This window comes from Dendropsophus ebraccatus, chromosome 8 (genome assembly GCF_027789765.1).
Source record: "Dendropsophus ebraccatus isolate aDenEbr1 chromosome 8, aDenEbr1.pat, whole genome shotgun sequence".
Taxonomy (NCBI): Eukaryota; Metazoa; Chordata; class Amphibia; order Anura; family Hylidae; genus Dendropsophus; species Dendropsophus ebraccatus.
In genome coordinates, this window is record NC_091461.1 from 1,937,908 (window position 1) to 1,953,623 (window position 15,716).

The 15,716-nt window shown below is 52.5% G+C and overlaps 1 protein-coding gene across 1 annotated transcript; it reads left to right on the forward strand.

Moving 5' to 3' along the window:
• Window positions 1–1,171: 1,171 nt before the first annotated feature.
• On the forward strand, window positions 1,172–12,155 carry RPL7L1 (ribosomal protein L7 like 1). Its single transcript, XM_069978780.1, has 6 exons — window positions 1,172–1,240; window positions 6,439–6,544; window positions 7,851–8,014; window positions 8,467–8,604; window positions 8,813–8,922; window positions 11,482–12,155. Exons 1-6 carry the CDS (start codon window positions 1,227–1,229, stop codon window positions 11,688–11,690), a joined length of 741 nt encoding a protein of 246 aa, XP_069834881.1. The 5' UTR covers window positions 1,172–1,226; the 3' UTR covers window positions 11,691–12,155.
• Window positions 12,156–15,716: the final 3,561 nt, after the last annotated feature.

A 15,716-nucleotide genomic window follows, 5' to 3' on the forward strand; every position in this document is an offset into this window, starting at 1 on the left:
TATATAGAGGTACTGCTGGCACTGTATATAGGGGAGCTCTGGCTGGCACTGTATATAGAGGTACTGCTGGCACTGTATATAGGGGAGCTCTGGCTGGCACTGTATATAGAGGTACTGCTGGCACTGTATATGTAGGAGCTCTGGCTGGCACTGTATATAGGGGTACTGCTGGCACTGTATATAGAGGTACTGCTGGCACTGTATATAGGGGAGCTCTGGCTGGCACTGTATATAGGGGTACTGCTGGCACTGTATATAGAGGTACTGCTGGCACTGTATATAGGGGTACTGCTGGCACTGTATATAGAGGTACTGCTGGCACTGTATATAGGGGTACTGCTGGCACTGTATATAGGGGAGCTCTGTCTGGCACTGTATATAGAGGTACTGCTGGCACTGTATATAGGGGAGCTCTGTCTGGCACTGTATATAGAGGTACTGCTGGCACTGTATATAGGGGTACTGCTGGCACTGTATATAGAGGTACTGCTGGCACTGTATATAGGGGTACTGCTGGCACTGTATATAGGGGTACTGCTGGCACTGTATATAGAGGTACTGCTGGCACTGTATATAGAGGTACTGCTGGCACTGTATATAGGGGTACTGCTGGCACTGTATATAGGGGTACTGCTGGCACTGTATATAGAGGTACTGCTGGCACTGTATATAGAGGTACTGCTGGCACTGTATATAGAGGTACTGCTGGCACTGTATATAGGGGAGCTCTGGCTGGCACTGTATATAGGGGAGCTCTGTCTGGCACTGTATATACGGGAGCTCTGGCTGGCACTGTATATAGGGGAGCTCTGGCTGGCACTGTATATAGAGGTACTGCTGGCACTGTATATAGAGGTACTGCTGGCACTGTATATAGAGGTACTGCTGGCACTGTATATAGGGGTACTGCTGGCACTGTATATAGGGGAGCTCTGGCTGGCACTGTATATAGGGGAGCTCTGGCTGGCACTGTATATAGGGGAGCTCTGGCTGGCACTGTATATAGGGGAGCTCTATCTGTTGCTCTGTTATTCTTTATGTGACAGCTTTCTCATCCTATAATAATCTCAAGCGTTTACATCCTGCGCATGCGCACTGCCGCCGTAAACAACCTACCGTAAAAATACGCATGCGCAGCCCGCACTAAATATGTCTGCCCGCTAGAGTTTGTGGGCGGAAGTGCTTGTCACTCACTTCCTGTACACGCTGCTCACAGGTGGAGAAACATGGACGGCACCGAGTAAGTGACCGGCGGGGCAGAATCCGAGGCCATCAGCGCCCGTGTGACGGCTCCCGGGCGGGGAGAGGCGGCCAGGGGCATCAGCAAGGGGGAGGGCACCGGGCGGGGCCCCTGGGGACTGTGGCCCTAACTGAGACAGCATAGAGGAGCCCTGAGGAGAGCTGTATGTGCGAGGGTCACCTCACAGCTGTGTGTATGTGATGGCGGGGCCCCTGGGGCCCTAAGTGTGACAGCATATGTGCAGGGGCAATGGGTGGTCGCCTCATAGCTGTGTGTGATGGTGGGGGGGGCTGTAATGTGATGGGTATATAGATACTGGGGGGGGGGGGTGGCATGTGGTGGGTATATAGACACTGGGGGGGGGGGGCTGGCATGTGATGTGTATATAGACAATGGGGGGGGGGGTCCTGTCATGTGATGGGGTATATAGACACTGGGGGGGGGGGGTCCTGTCATGTGATGGGGTATATAGACACTGGGGGGGGGGGGCTGGCATGTGATGGGGTATATAGACACGGGGGGGGTCCTGTCATGTTATGGGGTATATAGACAATGGGGGGGGGGGCTGGCATGTGATGGGGTATATAGACACTGGGGGGGGGGGGCTGGCATGTGATGGGGTATATAGACACGGGGGGGGGGGCTGGCATGTGATGGGGTATATAGACTCTGGGGTGGGGGTCCTGTCATGTGATGGGGTATATAGACACTGGGGTGGGGGTCCTGTCATGTGATGGGGTATATAGATACTGGGGGGGGGGCTGGCATGTGATGGGTATATAGATACTGGGGGGGGTGTGGGGGCTGGCATGTGATGGGTATATAGACCACTGGGGGGGGGGTCCTGTCTCATGTGATGGTGTATAGACACTGGGGTGGTCCTGTCATGTGATGGGTATATAGACACTGGGGGGGGGGGTCTGTCATGTGATGGGGTATATAGACACTGGGGGTCCTGTTCATGTGATGGGTGTATATAGACACTGGGGGGAGGGGTCTGTCGTGTGATGGGGTATATAGACACTGGGGTGGGGGTCCTGTCATGTGATGGCGGTATATAGACCAATGGGGTGGGTCCTGGTCATGTGATGGGGTATATAGACACTGGGTGGGGGTCCTGTCATGTGATGGGGTATAAACACTGGGGTGGGGGCCTGTCATGTGATGGGGTATATAGACAATGGGGGGGGGGTGGCATGTGATGGGGTATATAAACACTGGGGGGGTGGGGGCTGGCATGTGATGGGGTATATAGACACTGGGGGGGGTCCTGTCATGTGATGGGGTATATAGACACTGGGGGGGGTGGCATGTGATGGGGTATATAGACACTGGGGTGGGGGTCCTGTCATGTGATGGGGTATATAGACACTGGGGGGGGGGTCCTGTCATGTGATGGGGTATATAGACACTGGGGGGTCCTGTCATGTGATGGGTATATAGACACTGGGGTGGGGGTCCTGTCATGTGATGGGGTATATAGACACTGGGGGGGGGGCTGGCATGTGATGGGGTATATAGACACTGGGGTGGGGGTCATGTCATGTGATGGGGTATATAGACAATGGGGGGGGGGGGGTCCTGTCATGTGATGGGGTATATAAACACTGGGGGGGTGGGGGCTGGCATGTGATGGGGTATATAGACACTGGGGGGGGTCCTGTCATGTGATGGGTGTATATAGACAATGGGGGGGGGTCCTGTCATGTGATGGGGTATATAGACACTGGGGTGGGGGGTGGCATGTGATGGGGTATATAGACACTGGGGGGGTGGGGGCTGGCATGTGATGGGGTATATAGACACTGGGGGGGTCCTGTCATGTGATGGGGTATATAGACACTGGGGGGGGGGGTCCTGTCATGTGATGGGGTATATAGACACGGGGGGGGGCTGGCATGTGATGGGGTATATAGACACTGGGGTGGGGGTCATGTCATGTGATGGGGTATATAGACAATGGGGTGGGGGTCCTGTCATGTGATGGGGTATATAAACACTGGGGGGGTGGGGGCTGGCATGTGATGGGGTATATAGACACTGGGGGGGGGTCCTGTCATGTGATGGGGTATATAGACAATGGGGGGGGGGTCCTGTCATGTGATGGGGTATATAGACACTGGGGTGGGGGGCTGGCATGTGATGGGGTATATAGACACTGGGGGGGGGGGCTGGCATGTGATGGGGTATATAGACACTGGGGGGGGGTCCTGTCGTGTTGGGGTATATAGACACTGGGGTGGGGGTCCTGTCATGTGATGGGGTATATAGACACTGGGGTGGGGGTCATGTCATGTGATGGGGTATATAGACACTGGGGTGGGGGTCCTGTCATGTGATGGGGTATATAGACACTGGGGGGTCCTGTCGTGTTGGGGTATATAGACACTGGGGGGGGGGGGTCCTGTCATGTGATGGGGTATATAGACACTGGGGTGGGGGGGCTGTCATGTGATGGGATATATAGACACTGGGGTGGGGGTCCTGTCATGTGATGGGGTATATAGACAATGGGGGGGGGGTCCTGTCATGTGATGGGGTATATAGACACTGGGGGGGGCTGTAATGTGATGGGTATATAGACACTGGGGTGGGGGTCCTGTCATGTGATGGGGTATATAGACAATGGGGGGGGGGGTCCTGTCATGTGATGGGGTATATAAACACTGGGGGGGGTGGGGGCTGGCATGTGATGGGGTATATAGACACTGGGGGGGGGGTCCTGTCATGTGATGGGGTATATAGACACTGGGGGGGGGGGGCTGGCATGTGATGGGTATATAGACAATGGGGGGGGGGGGTCCTGTCATGTGATGGGGTATATAGACACTGGGGTGGGGGGCTGGCATGTGATGGGGTATATAGACACTGGGGTGGGGGTCCTGTCATGTGATGGGGTATATAGACACTGGGGTGGGGGTCCTGTCATGTGATGGGGTATATAGACACTGGGGTGGGGGTCCTGTCATGTGATGGGGTATATAGACAATGGGGTGGGGGTCCTGTCATGTGATGGGGTATATAGACACTGGGGTGGGGGTCCTGTCATGTGATGGGGTATATAGACACTGGGGGGGGGGGCCCTGTCATGTGATGGGGTATATAGACACTGGGGTGGGGGTCCTGTCATGTGATGGGGTATATAGACACTGGGGTGGGGGGTCCTGTCATGTGATGGGGTATATAGACACTGGGGGGGGGGTCCTGTCATGTGATGGGGTATATAGACACTGGGGGGGGGGGGGGTCCTGTCATGTGATGGGGTATATAGACACTGGGGGGGGTGGCATGTGATGGGTATATAGACACTGGGGGGGGTGGCATGTGATGGGGTATATAGACACTGGGGGGGGTGGCATGTGATGGGGTATATAGACACTGGGGTGGGGGGTGTATATAGCTGACCTCCTCCTATACATACCAGTTATTATCACACAGGTGCAGGGGTTTTGGTGTTGACATCACAATGTACACCCCACTATGTGATCATGCTGGGAGTTGTAGTTTTGCTCTGGGGTATCGGTCGCTCATGTCCTCACTAGGGATGTCACGATACCAGCTTTCTTATTTCGATACTCGATACTAATTCGATACTAAATAAAGTTTGGAAAAAAAATATGTAAAAATACAAATATAATATATTTTTTTTGAAAAAAGGGAACAGGGATTATTAGAACCTTTATTATGATTATTGTTGTTTTAATTTAAACTTTTTAAACACTTTTTAATTACTCTCTACCCCGCAGCATACCTCCCTGTGCACCACAACTCCCAGTATACCTTCTTGTGGTGATTTGTAGTGCACAAGTGGGTATGCTGGGAGTTGTGGTGCATAAGAAGGTATGCTGGGAGTTGTAGTACACAGAGGCATGCTGGGATGTTTTGTCGGGAGGCTGCTGCTGCACAACAGCAACTCCCAGCATACCTCCTTGTGCACTACAACTCCCAGTATACCTTCTTATGCACTACAACTCCCAGCATACCCACTTGTGCACTACAACTCCCAGCATACCTTCTTGTGGTGATTTGTAGTGCACAAGTGGGTATGCTGGGAGTTGTGGTGCATAAGAAGGTATGCTGGGAGTTGTAGTACACAAGGAGGTATGCTGGGAGTTGTAGTACACAAAGAGGTATGCTGGGATGTTTTGTCGGGAGGCTGCTGCTGCACAACTGCAACCCCCAGCATACCTCCTTGTGCACTACAACCCCCAGCATACCTCCTTGTGCACTACAACCCCCAGCATACCTCCTTGTGCACTACAACCCCCAGCATACCTCCTTGTGCACTACAACCCCCAGCATACCTCCTTGTGCACCTACAACCCCCAGCATACCTCCTTGTGCACTACAACCCCCAGCATACCTCCTTGTGCACTACAACCCCCAGCATACCTCCTTGTGCACTACAACCCCCAGCATACCTCCTTGTGCACTACAACCCCCAGCATACCTCCTTGCGCACTACAACCCCCAGCATACCTCCTTGTGCACTGCAACTCCCCACAAGAAGGTATGCTGGGAGTTGTAGTGGACACAGGTATGCTGGGAGTTGTTGTGTCAGGAGGCTGCTAATGCACCACAACTCCCAGCAGCATACCTCCTTGTGCACTACAACCCCCAGCATACCTTTGTGCCCAAGGAGGTATGCTGAGAGTTGTGCACAAGAAGGTGTGCTGCTGGGAGTTGTAGTGCATTAGCAGCCTCCTGACACAACAACTCCCAGCATACCTCCTTGTGCACAACAACTCCCCACAAGAAGGTATGCTGGGAGTTGCTGTGCCACTGTACCGGAGGACCCCGAGGGAAGGGGGGGGGGCAGGATTGTGGACACCGGAGGGTGCGAGGGACCGCATTGCACCGGTGGTGCGGCGCGGGAGACCCGGCTGCAGCAGCGGGAACTGGTGGGTACTAGCGATCGCTATGTGCCGGCTATTTAAATTTGGCGCCGCGGAGAGCGCGGGCGGAGGAGGGGACACCAGGGGCGGCACACAGAGAACATGGCTGGCGCTCAGGTAGCCGTCGGCCGTGTTCTCGGCACCATACTTTGTTAAGCTGCGTTAAGGCAGTTTAACATAAAGTATCGATACCAGGAAATCCTGGTACCGGACCTTTTTTCTGCCTGAAATATCGATAGTAGTATCGATATTTCGGTGCATCGTGCATCACTAGTCCTCACTGACGTCTCGTCTCATCCTCAGGTCCCGGAAACTTCCTCGAGTCCCGGAGAATCTTCTGAAGAGAAGGAAGAAATATCAGGGGCTGAAGGCAGCAGAGGCTAAAAGGGCGCTAGAGGAGAAGAGGAAGGTGAGCGGGGGGGGGGAGAGGGTGCTAGAGGAGAAGAGGAAGGTGAGCGGGGGAGGGGGGGGGGTGCTAGAGGAGAAGAGGAAGGTGAGCGGGGGGGGGGGGGGGGGTGTGCTAGAGGAGAAGAGGAAGGTGAGCGGGGGGAGAAGAGGGTGCTAGAGGAGAAGAGGAAGGTGAGCGGGGGGGGGGGGAGGAGAGAGGGTGCTAGAGGAGAAGAGGAAGGTGAGCGGGGGGGAGGAGAGAGGGTGCTAGAGGAGAAGAGGAAGGTGAGCGGGGGGAAGAGGGTGCTAGAGGAGAAGAGGAAGGTGAGCGGGGGGAAGAGGGTGCTAGAGGAGAAGAGGAAGGTGAGCGGGGGGGGAGAGGGTGCTAGAGGAGAAGAGGAAGGTGAGCGGGGGAGAAGAGGGTGCTAGAGGAGAAGAGGAAGGTGAGCGGGGGGGGGGGGGAAGGAGAGGGTGCTAGAGGAGAAGAGGAAGGTGAGAGGGGGGAAGAGGGTGCTAGAGGAGAAGAGGAAGGTGAGAGGGGGGAAGAGGGTGCTAGAGGAGAAGAGGAAGGTGAGAGGGGGGAAGAGGGTGCTAGAGGAGAAGAGGAAGGTGAGCGGGGGAGAAGAGGGTGCTAGAGGAGAAGAGGAAGGTGAGCGGGGGGGGGGGAAGGAGAGGGTGCTAGAGGAGAAGAGGAAGGTGAGAGGGGGGAAGAGGGTGCTAGAGGAGAAGAGGAAGGTGAGCGGGGGGGATGAGGGTGCTAGAGGAGAAGAGGAAGGTGAGAGGGTGCTAGAGGAGAAGAGGAAGGTGAGCAGGGGGGGAGAGGGTGCTAGAGGAGAAGAGGAAGGTGAGCGGGGGGGGGATGAGAGTGTGCTAGAGGAGAAGAGGAAGGTGAGCGAGGGGGAAGAGTGTGCTAGAGGAGAAGAGGAAGGTGAGCGGGGGGGGGGGGGGAAGAGGGCGCTAGAGGAGAAGAGGAAGGTGAGCGGGGGGGAAGAGGGCGCTAGAGGAGAAGAGGAAGGTGAGCGGGGGCCAAGAGGGTGCTAGAGGAGAAGAGGAAAGTGAGCGGGGACCAAGAGGGTGCTAGAGGAGAAGAGGAAGGTGAGGTAATCACTTTGAGAGCACAGACTATAGAGCGGCTAGGACAAGGTGCAGTAACTGGTTATAATGGACACCCAGGTGCTGAATGATCCAACACCTGCAAAATACAGAGCAAAACTAATCTCACTGGATAGAGTGCTGTGAGTGACTGCAGCCTTCACGGGTTTCACCCCGCGGCTTCCTCAGGGCACTCTCTCTGAGTCTTACCTCTTTTCTCTCTTTTGCCTCCACAGCTTCAGCCGGGGAAACAGATAAAATTTAAGCGTCTTGAGACTTTTGTGAGAGACTCCAGAAGGAAGATGAGAGACGACTCCAGGCTGCGGAGGATGCAGATCTACAAGAAGAAGATCCCCAACATCTCCAGCAAGAAGCTGGCCTTTGTGGTCAGGATTATGGAGTATGTGATTATTACTGGGAATATGAGAAGTGTCCCACAATGCCTTGTCTGCAGGACAGGAGGGAGGGGCGTCCTAGGAGAGGAAGACTCCCTGTAGTGTCTGTCGGGTTGCCTCGGCCCCTCCCGTGTCCTGTCGGGTTGCCTCGGCCCCTCCCGTGTCCTGTCGGGTTGCCTCGGCCCCTCCCGTGTCCTGTCGGGTTGCCTCGGCCCCTCCCGTGTCCTGTCGGGTTGCCTCGGCCCCTCCCGTGTCCTGTCGGGTTGCCTCGGCCCCTCCCGTGTCCTGTCGGGTTGCCTCGGCCCCTCCCGTGTCCTGTCGGGTTGCCTCGGCCCCTCCCGTGTCCTTTCGGGTTGCCTCGGCCCCTCCCGTGTCCTGTCGGGTTGCCTCGGCCCCTCCCGTGTCCTGTCGGGTTGCCTCGGCCCCTCCCGTAACGCCCTTTTTCCTCTCTTTTCAGTATCCAGGGTGTGAACCAGCACGTCCTCCGTATCCTAAAAACCTTCAGACTGGGCAAGATGTTCTCCGGAGTGTTTGTGAAGCTGACGCCGGAAACTATAACTATGATACAAGTGATTGAGCCGTACGTGGCCTGGGGGTAAGAACCTTCTTCCAGTCTATACCAGTCATGAGCCTACAGGAGCTGCTGACTGCCACCATATTGGCGACTTGGACACATTCCCTGAGTTTGCAGTTCCATTCTGGATAGTCAGATGCCAGATTATAGGAGTTGTACTGTGTATTGGTATACAGCAGCTGGGGATTTTACCACAGCGTTAGGTATTTGATCCGGTTTTATTTTTCAGGTTCCCAAACTTGAAGTCTGTACGAGAGCTGATCCTAAAGCGCGGACAGGGGATGGTGAAGGGCAAAAAGATGCCGCTGACCGACAACAACATGATAGAGGAGCAGCTGGGTGAGTGTCTGACTATAGTGTGTGTGAGGAGTCCGGGTGGGGTCAGGACGGACAGTCACAGCCAGGCATCGGGGGATGTTGTCTGGCCGGCTGTTCTGTCCGTGTTACAGACAGGTCCGGACACGAGGTGCACAGCAGCGGTGTAGTCAGATAGAAGCGACAGGATGGCAATTGCTGTACAGCAGGAGCCTACAGAGAAGGGGCGTGGGGGAATGGAGCTTTGTTCTGTGACGCCTAAAGAGATCCATGAAAGGATGAGTGCTGTGTGTGGGGACTACAGTCCTTCCTACTGCCAAGTAACATAGTTTAAATGGGGTAGGGAATTAATTGAAGCTGACCCCTTTTTAGGGCGACCAGTGCCGTACCGTGAAGGCCGTGATTTTGGACGATCATCAGTGTTCTAGTTGTCACATTTTCCATTATCATTCATGATGATTTAAACAATATGGAGGTTGGAGACAGGATGCTCTGCCACTGAAACTGACTCTGCACTCGATTACTGTGGGCTACAGCAGCCCTAAGTAATCGAGCACTGATAGCAGAGATCAGTGTATATACAGATGTACAGTATTGATCTCTATGAGCAATCGGTGTATTACTAATAGAAGTCCCCCGGGGGAGGGGGGGGGGCTACAAAAACAAAAATATTTTTTTTTTATAAAGGGAAGAGGAAAAAAAAAAATCCCCTCCCATATTAAGTTTAAATCTTCCCCCTTGATGACAAGCAGTTTTTTATTTTTGCCTTTTAAGTGCCCTAACCTTTTCATTTTTCAGTCTACATACCTATATGAGGGCTTGTTTTTTGCTGGACAAGTTGTACTTTCTGCTGGTACCATCTATAGCTATGTAGGACTTTTTATTTGCTTTATTTTCCTTGTTTTTCAGAAGCAAATTACTGCTAGTTTTTTCATTGTTATAGTATTTACTCATTTATTCATCCAGTTCCCGGTTTCTTTTCTGGCGCCGGGTCGGCATGTAGCCCTGGGGGCAGACCTACCGGCCCCTAGTGTGACATCTCCCCTCAGTAACCAACAATAACTTTCCAAAACTTTAATTTTAACTTGTTGTTAGAAGTCCAGCGACTTCTAAAAGCCGGCAGCCTGTAGGGGGTAAATAATTACAAGTAGGAACTTATCCTTATGTCTCCTTGTGCCCGTGGTGAACGGCAGGAGCGGCTGCGAGACCCCTGCCAGAAGTCCTATTCCCCAGAGTTGTGATGACTGGGCGGAATACATATCTCAGCTGATGGACAGGCCGCTCAGCCGGTAACTGATGCCGCTCCAGTCACTGATTGGGGGGTGACCTAACCCGCCTTCCTGGAGACAGGACCAGGCACAAATATATGGTGTACCTGGGGGGCTTCACTAGACCCCCTGCTGCTATAGAAAATAATCTGCATCCCAGCGAATGCGTCACCTGATGCTGATGGGGACACATAAGCCCAGAAATCACAATCTGCCCACAACCTCTTAGGGGTTAAACGACAAGGATGAATGGTTTCTTTGCTCTTGATAGTCAGAGCCAGGGTCCACGTTCCAGTGGGATTCTGCCCAGGAGACCAGCCCCGGCTGCTTCTGCCCCCCCAATGAGATGGATTGTCGTTTGGGGTTAATCGTTGAAAAGTAGAAAGTTTAATTTTCTCATAAAATCTTTCCGCATTCAGGTAGAGAACTGATTGAGCCCTCCTCAGTGTCCAGTTGGTAGGACCAGATAGTGCCTGGTCCACCATGGATTAAAGTGACTGGACGTGGACCACTTAGGGTCCTATCACACAGGACGAGTATCGGGAATTATTGTTATATTGATCAAATTTAAACAATCGTTTTGTGTAAATGCAGCAACAATCAAACGACCAACGAGAAATCGTTCATTGTTCCTTTGTCGCTGACACCAAAATCATTGTTAATTGTTCGCTCTAATTCCATGTTCGGTCACTAATTGTTCTCTAATTGCGGATTGTTCCTTTGCTGGGATCAGCTGGCGTATTCGGTCATAACTAACGACTATCGTTCTGAGTACTGTGGCGAATCAGGTTAACAATTAACGATCTCGTTTGTGATAGTTTATATCATTAGACATTGGAGCCTTAGGGTCCATTTACACAGAAAGATTATCTGCCAAAGATTGAAAGCCAAAACCGGGAATGGATTTAAAAAGAGGAGAAATCCCAGTCTTTCCTTTATGACCTGTTCCCTGTTTATGGTCTGTGCCTGGCTTTGGCTTCAACTCTTTGTCAGATAATCTTTCTGTGTAAATGGATCCTTAGGATGGCAGCAGCTGCACTCTGGAGTCTTAGCAGTTTGCGCTCCCTCAGAGTCCTGTATACAAACCAATTTTATTACAAAAATGTGCAAATCTTCATGAATTTTGAAATATGTCCAAAAATCTGATCTCTGCACCTCATAGACCTCGGCCATTTGCATTATGTAGCCTCCTTTCAGCAAACATAAGTGATGTCACATATCTCTCTGCAATGTTCATGTCCTTGGGGCAGTATATAACACATGCTGGAGTATACAGCTGCGCACATAACCCTGAACTCTTCTCCTCCTGTCTTAGGTCGGGTTGGGATCATCTGTCTAGAAGACGTCATTCATGAGTTGTATTCAGCCGGAGAGAATTTCACAGAAGTCAATAAGTTCTTATGCCCCTTCCAGTTGTCTGTGGCCCGTCATGCTGGAGTAAACAGGAAAGGTTATCTCACTGAGCTTGGCGACCCTGGAAACCGCGGCGTTGGCATTAACGAGCTGATACGGAAGCTAAACTAGAGGTCAGATACTGTTGTCCCGCCCTGTCTGGCCATGTGTTCTATAGCCCTCGAAGCTCCAGCTTTCTGATACCGTGCCAGGGTGGGTATAGTTGTGTTCCGAAGCTGATGCCCATTACAGGGATTCCCACCATTTATTGGACAAGGTCTGTTCCTCAAGCTACTTGTGGAGTGTACTGGAGGCTGCGTGGCGATCTCTGCACCCAAGGGCAGCAGGAACATGTGGACTTGGTGCAATGGCGTCCCTTCTCTACAACCTCCAGGCTATGGGGCCTATAGAAGCGGTTGACTCGTGGGGCCGTGGACTGTGGTCTGGACACTTGCATTGTGTATATATCCGTATGATGGAGTCACACGGAGCAGAGGGTTTTTTTTCTTTTTTTTTTTTATATAAATTAAAGTAAGATACAAATGTATGTGCTGCTTTGTATATATTTGGATTGAATAAAGTCAATTCTAAAGGTTGTAGCTTTCCAACTGTGTCTAGTGTGTAATGCCATGTATAGATTTATTGCAGATCTTTAGTATGGGCAAAGTACAATGCAGGAGAATTTACCAGTCTCTGTATAGCACCAACATAGTCTGCAGTGCCGTACAGCTGGGGAAGGAACAGACAAGTAAAATCATCAAAAGTGATCAAAACAGACAAGCACAGAGGTCCCTGTCCGTAGGAGCCGGCAGCGTACACGGTGAGATCCCTGTCCGTAGGAGCCGGCAGCGTACACGGTGAGATCCCTGTCCGTAGGAGCCGGCAGCGTACACGGTGAGATCCCTGTCCGTAGGAGCCGGCAGCGTACACGGTGAGATCCCTGTCCGTAGGAGCCGGCAGCGTACACGGTGAGATCCCTGTCCGTAGGAGCCGGCAGCGTACACGGTGAGATCCCTGTCCGTAGGAGCCGGCAGTGTGCATGCGGACGTCCATGGTGTGGGCAGAGAGGTCCCTGTCCATAAGAGCTTACTCTCTACAGCATGGGTCTCCAAACTGTGACCTTCCAGCTGTTGCAAAACCTTAATTCCCATCATGCCCGGATTTGGCTGTCCAGGCATGATGGTAAATGTAGTACAGCAATAGCTGGAGGGCCAGAGTTTGGAGACCAATGCTGTACAGGAGAGAATACTACTATACTAATCTACTACAGAGAACAGGTCATAAAGGAAAGACTGACAATTCTCTCCTTTTTAATAATTTGGCTTCAATAATCTGTCCATTAAAGGGGTTCTACACCAAACATTTTTTTCTTTCAAATCAACTGGTGCCATAAAGTGCCAGAGACTTGTAATTTACTTCTATTAAAAAATCTCAAGCCTTCCAGTACTTATCAGCTGCTGTGTGCCCAACAGGAAGTTGTTTTATTTCCAGTCTGGAGAGCAGGAGAGGTTTTCTATGGGGATTTGCTGCTGCTCTGGACAGTTCCTGACATGGACAGAGGTGGCAGCAGAGAGCACTGTGTCAGACAGGAAAGAAAACACCACTTCCTGCTGGACACACAGCAACTGATAAGTACTGGAAGACTTAAGATTTTTTTAATAGAAGTCAATTACAAATCTCTGGCACCAGTTGATTTGAAAGAAAAAAAAAATTGCTGAACAACCCCTTTAAATCTCTAAACCCAGCGTTACAGCGGGCTACTAGTGAGCGTGGCTCTTCTACTGGTAGGACCTGTGCGCACAGCCCGGCACGGCAACTTGATTGGCCTTCACCGGAGAAGACGAGAATTAGCAGGTCCATGATTAGTGACCCATTATCCTGGGGCAGATGTGAAGGTTATGCTGCCTAGAATACCATCCAGCATGGTCGTGTTGGTCAGTCTGGGGAGCCTTATCCTTGAAGGGTCGTAAAAACCTCTACATGAAGTATACTGGACCATCCACCATGCTGCTGTTAGTCACTAGGATAAAGTCCTCAGAGCTGCTGCCAAATCTTACCCTGCAGACCTGGGTTCCTCCTAATGCGGAACACTATTCCAGCACCAAGACATTGTAGAAGATTGTTGCCTCCAGCTTTGTGTGAAGTTTTGATTCAGCCGTTTTCTAACTTACTATGGATGTCCTAGAGAACATCCTGAGCTGAGACGGGACTGTGAGGAGGAGGAAAGAGCTGCCTGTAGAGCTCAGAGACAGGACTGTGTGGTGGAAGAGGAAAGAGCTGCCTGTAGAGCTCAGAGACAGGACTGTGTGGAGGAGGAAAGAGCTGCCTGTAGAGCTCAGAGACAGGACTGTGTGGAGGAGGAAAGAGCTGCCTGTAGAGCTCAGAGACAGCACTGTGTGGAGGAGGAGGAAAGAGCTGCCTGTAGAGCTCAGAGACAGGACTGTGTGGTGGAGGAGGAAAGAGCTGCCTGTAGAGCTCAGAGACAGGACTGTGTGGTGGAGGAGGAAAGAGCTGCCTGTAGAGCTCAGAGACAGGACTGTGTGGAGGAGGAGGAGAGAGCTGCCTGTAGAGCTCAGAGACAGGACTGTATGGAGGAGGAAAGAGCTGCCTGTAGAGCTCAGAGACTGGACTGTGCGGAGGAGGAAAGAGCTGCCTGTAGAGCTCAGAGACAGGACTGTATGGAGGAGGAAAGAGCTGCCTGTAGAGCTCAGAGACAGGACTGTGTGGTGGAGGAGGAAAGAGCTGCCTGTAGAGCTCAGAGACAGGACTGTGTGGTGGAGGAGGAAAGAGCTGCCTGTAGAGATCAGAGACAGGACTGTGTGGAGGAGGAAAGAGCTGCCTGTAGAGCTCAGAGACAGGACTGTGTGGTGGAGGAGGAGAGAGCAGCCTGTAGAGCTCAGAGACAGGACTGTGTGGTGGAGGAAAGAGCTGCCTGTAGAGCTCAGAGACAGGACTGTGTGGAGGAGGAAAGAGCTGCCTGTAGAGCTCAGAGACAGGACTGTGTGGAGGAGGAAAGAGCTGCCTGTAGAGCTCAGAGACAGGACTGTGTGGAGGAGGAAAGAGCTGCCTGTAGAGATCAGAGACAGGACTGTGTGGAGGAGGAAAGAGCTGCCTGTAGAGCTCAGAGACAGGACTGTGTGGTGGAGGAGGAGGAAAGAGCTGCCTGTAGAGCTCAGAGACAGGACTGTGTGGAGGAGGAAAGAGCTGCCTGTAGAGCTCAGAGACAGGACTGTGTGGTGGAGGAGGAAAGAGCTGCCTGTAGAGATCAGAGACAGGACTGTGAGGAGGAGGAGGAGGAAAGAGCTGCCTGTAGAGCTCAGAGACAGGACTGTGTGGTGGAAGAGGAAAGAGCTGCCTGTAGAGCTCAGAGACAGGACTGTGTGGAGGAGGAAAGAGCTGCCTGTAGAGATCAGAGACAGGACTGTGAGGAGGAGGAGGAGAGAGCTGCCTGTAGAGATCAGAGACAGGAGTGTGAGGAGGAGGAGGAAAGAGCTTCCTGTAGAGCTCAGAGACAGGACTGTGTGGTGGAGGAATAAAGAGCTGCCTGTAGAGCTCAGAGACAGAATTGTGGAGGAGGAGGAGAGAGCTGCCTGTAGAGCTCAGACACAGGACTGTGTGGAGGAGGAAAGAGCTGCCTGTAGAGATCAGAGACAGGACTGTGTGGAGGAGGAAAGAGCTGCCTGTAGAGCTCAGAGACAGGACTTTGTGGAGGAGGAAAGAGCTGCCTGTAGAGCTCAGAGACAGGACTATGTGGAGGAGGAAAGAGCTGCCTGTAGAGCTCAGAGACAGGACTGTGTGGTGGAGGAAAGAGCTGCCTGTAGAGCTCAGAGACAGGACGGTGTGGAGGAGGAGAGAGCTGCCTGTAGAGCTCAGAGACAGGACTGTGTGGAGGAGGAAAGAGCTGCCTGTAGAGCTCAGAGACAGGACTGTGTGGTAGAAGAGGAAAGAGCTGCCTGTAGAGCTCAGAGACAGGACTGTGAGGAGGAGGAGGAAAGAGCTGCCTATAGAGCTCAGAGACAGGACTGTGAGGAGGAGGAGAGCTGCCTGTAGAGATCAGAGACAGGACTGTGAGGAGGAGGAGGAGGAAAGAGCTGCCTGTAGAGCTCAGAGACAGGACTGTGTGGTAGAAGAGGAAAGAGCTGCCTGTAGAGCTCAGAG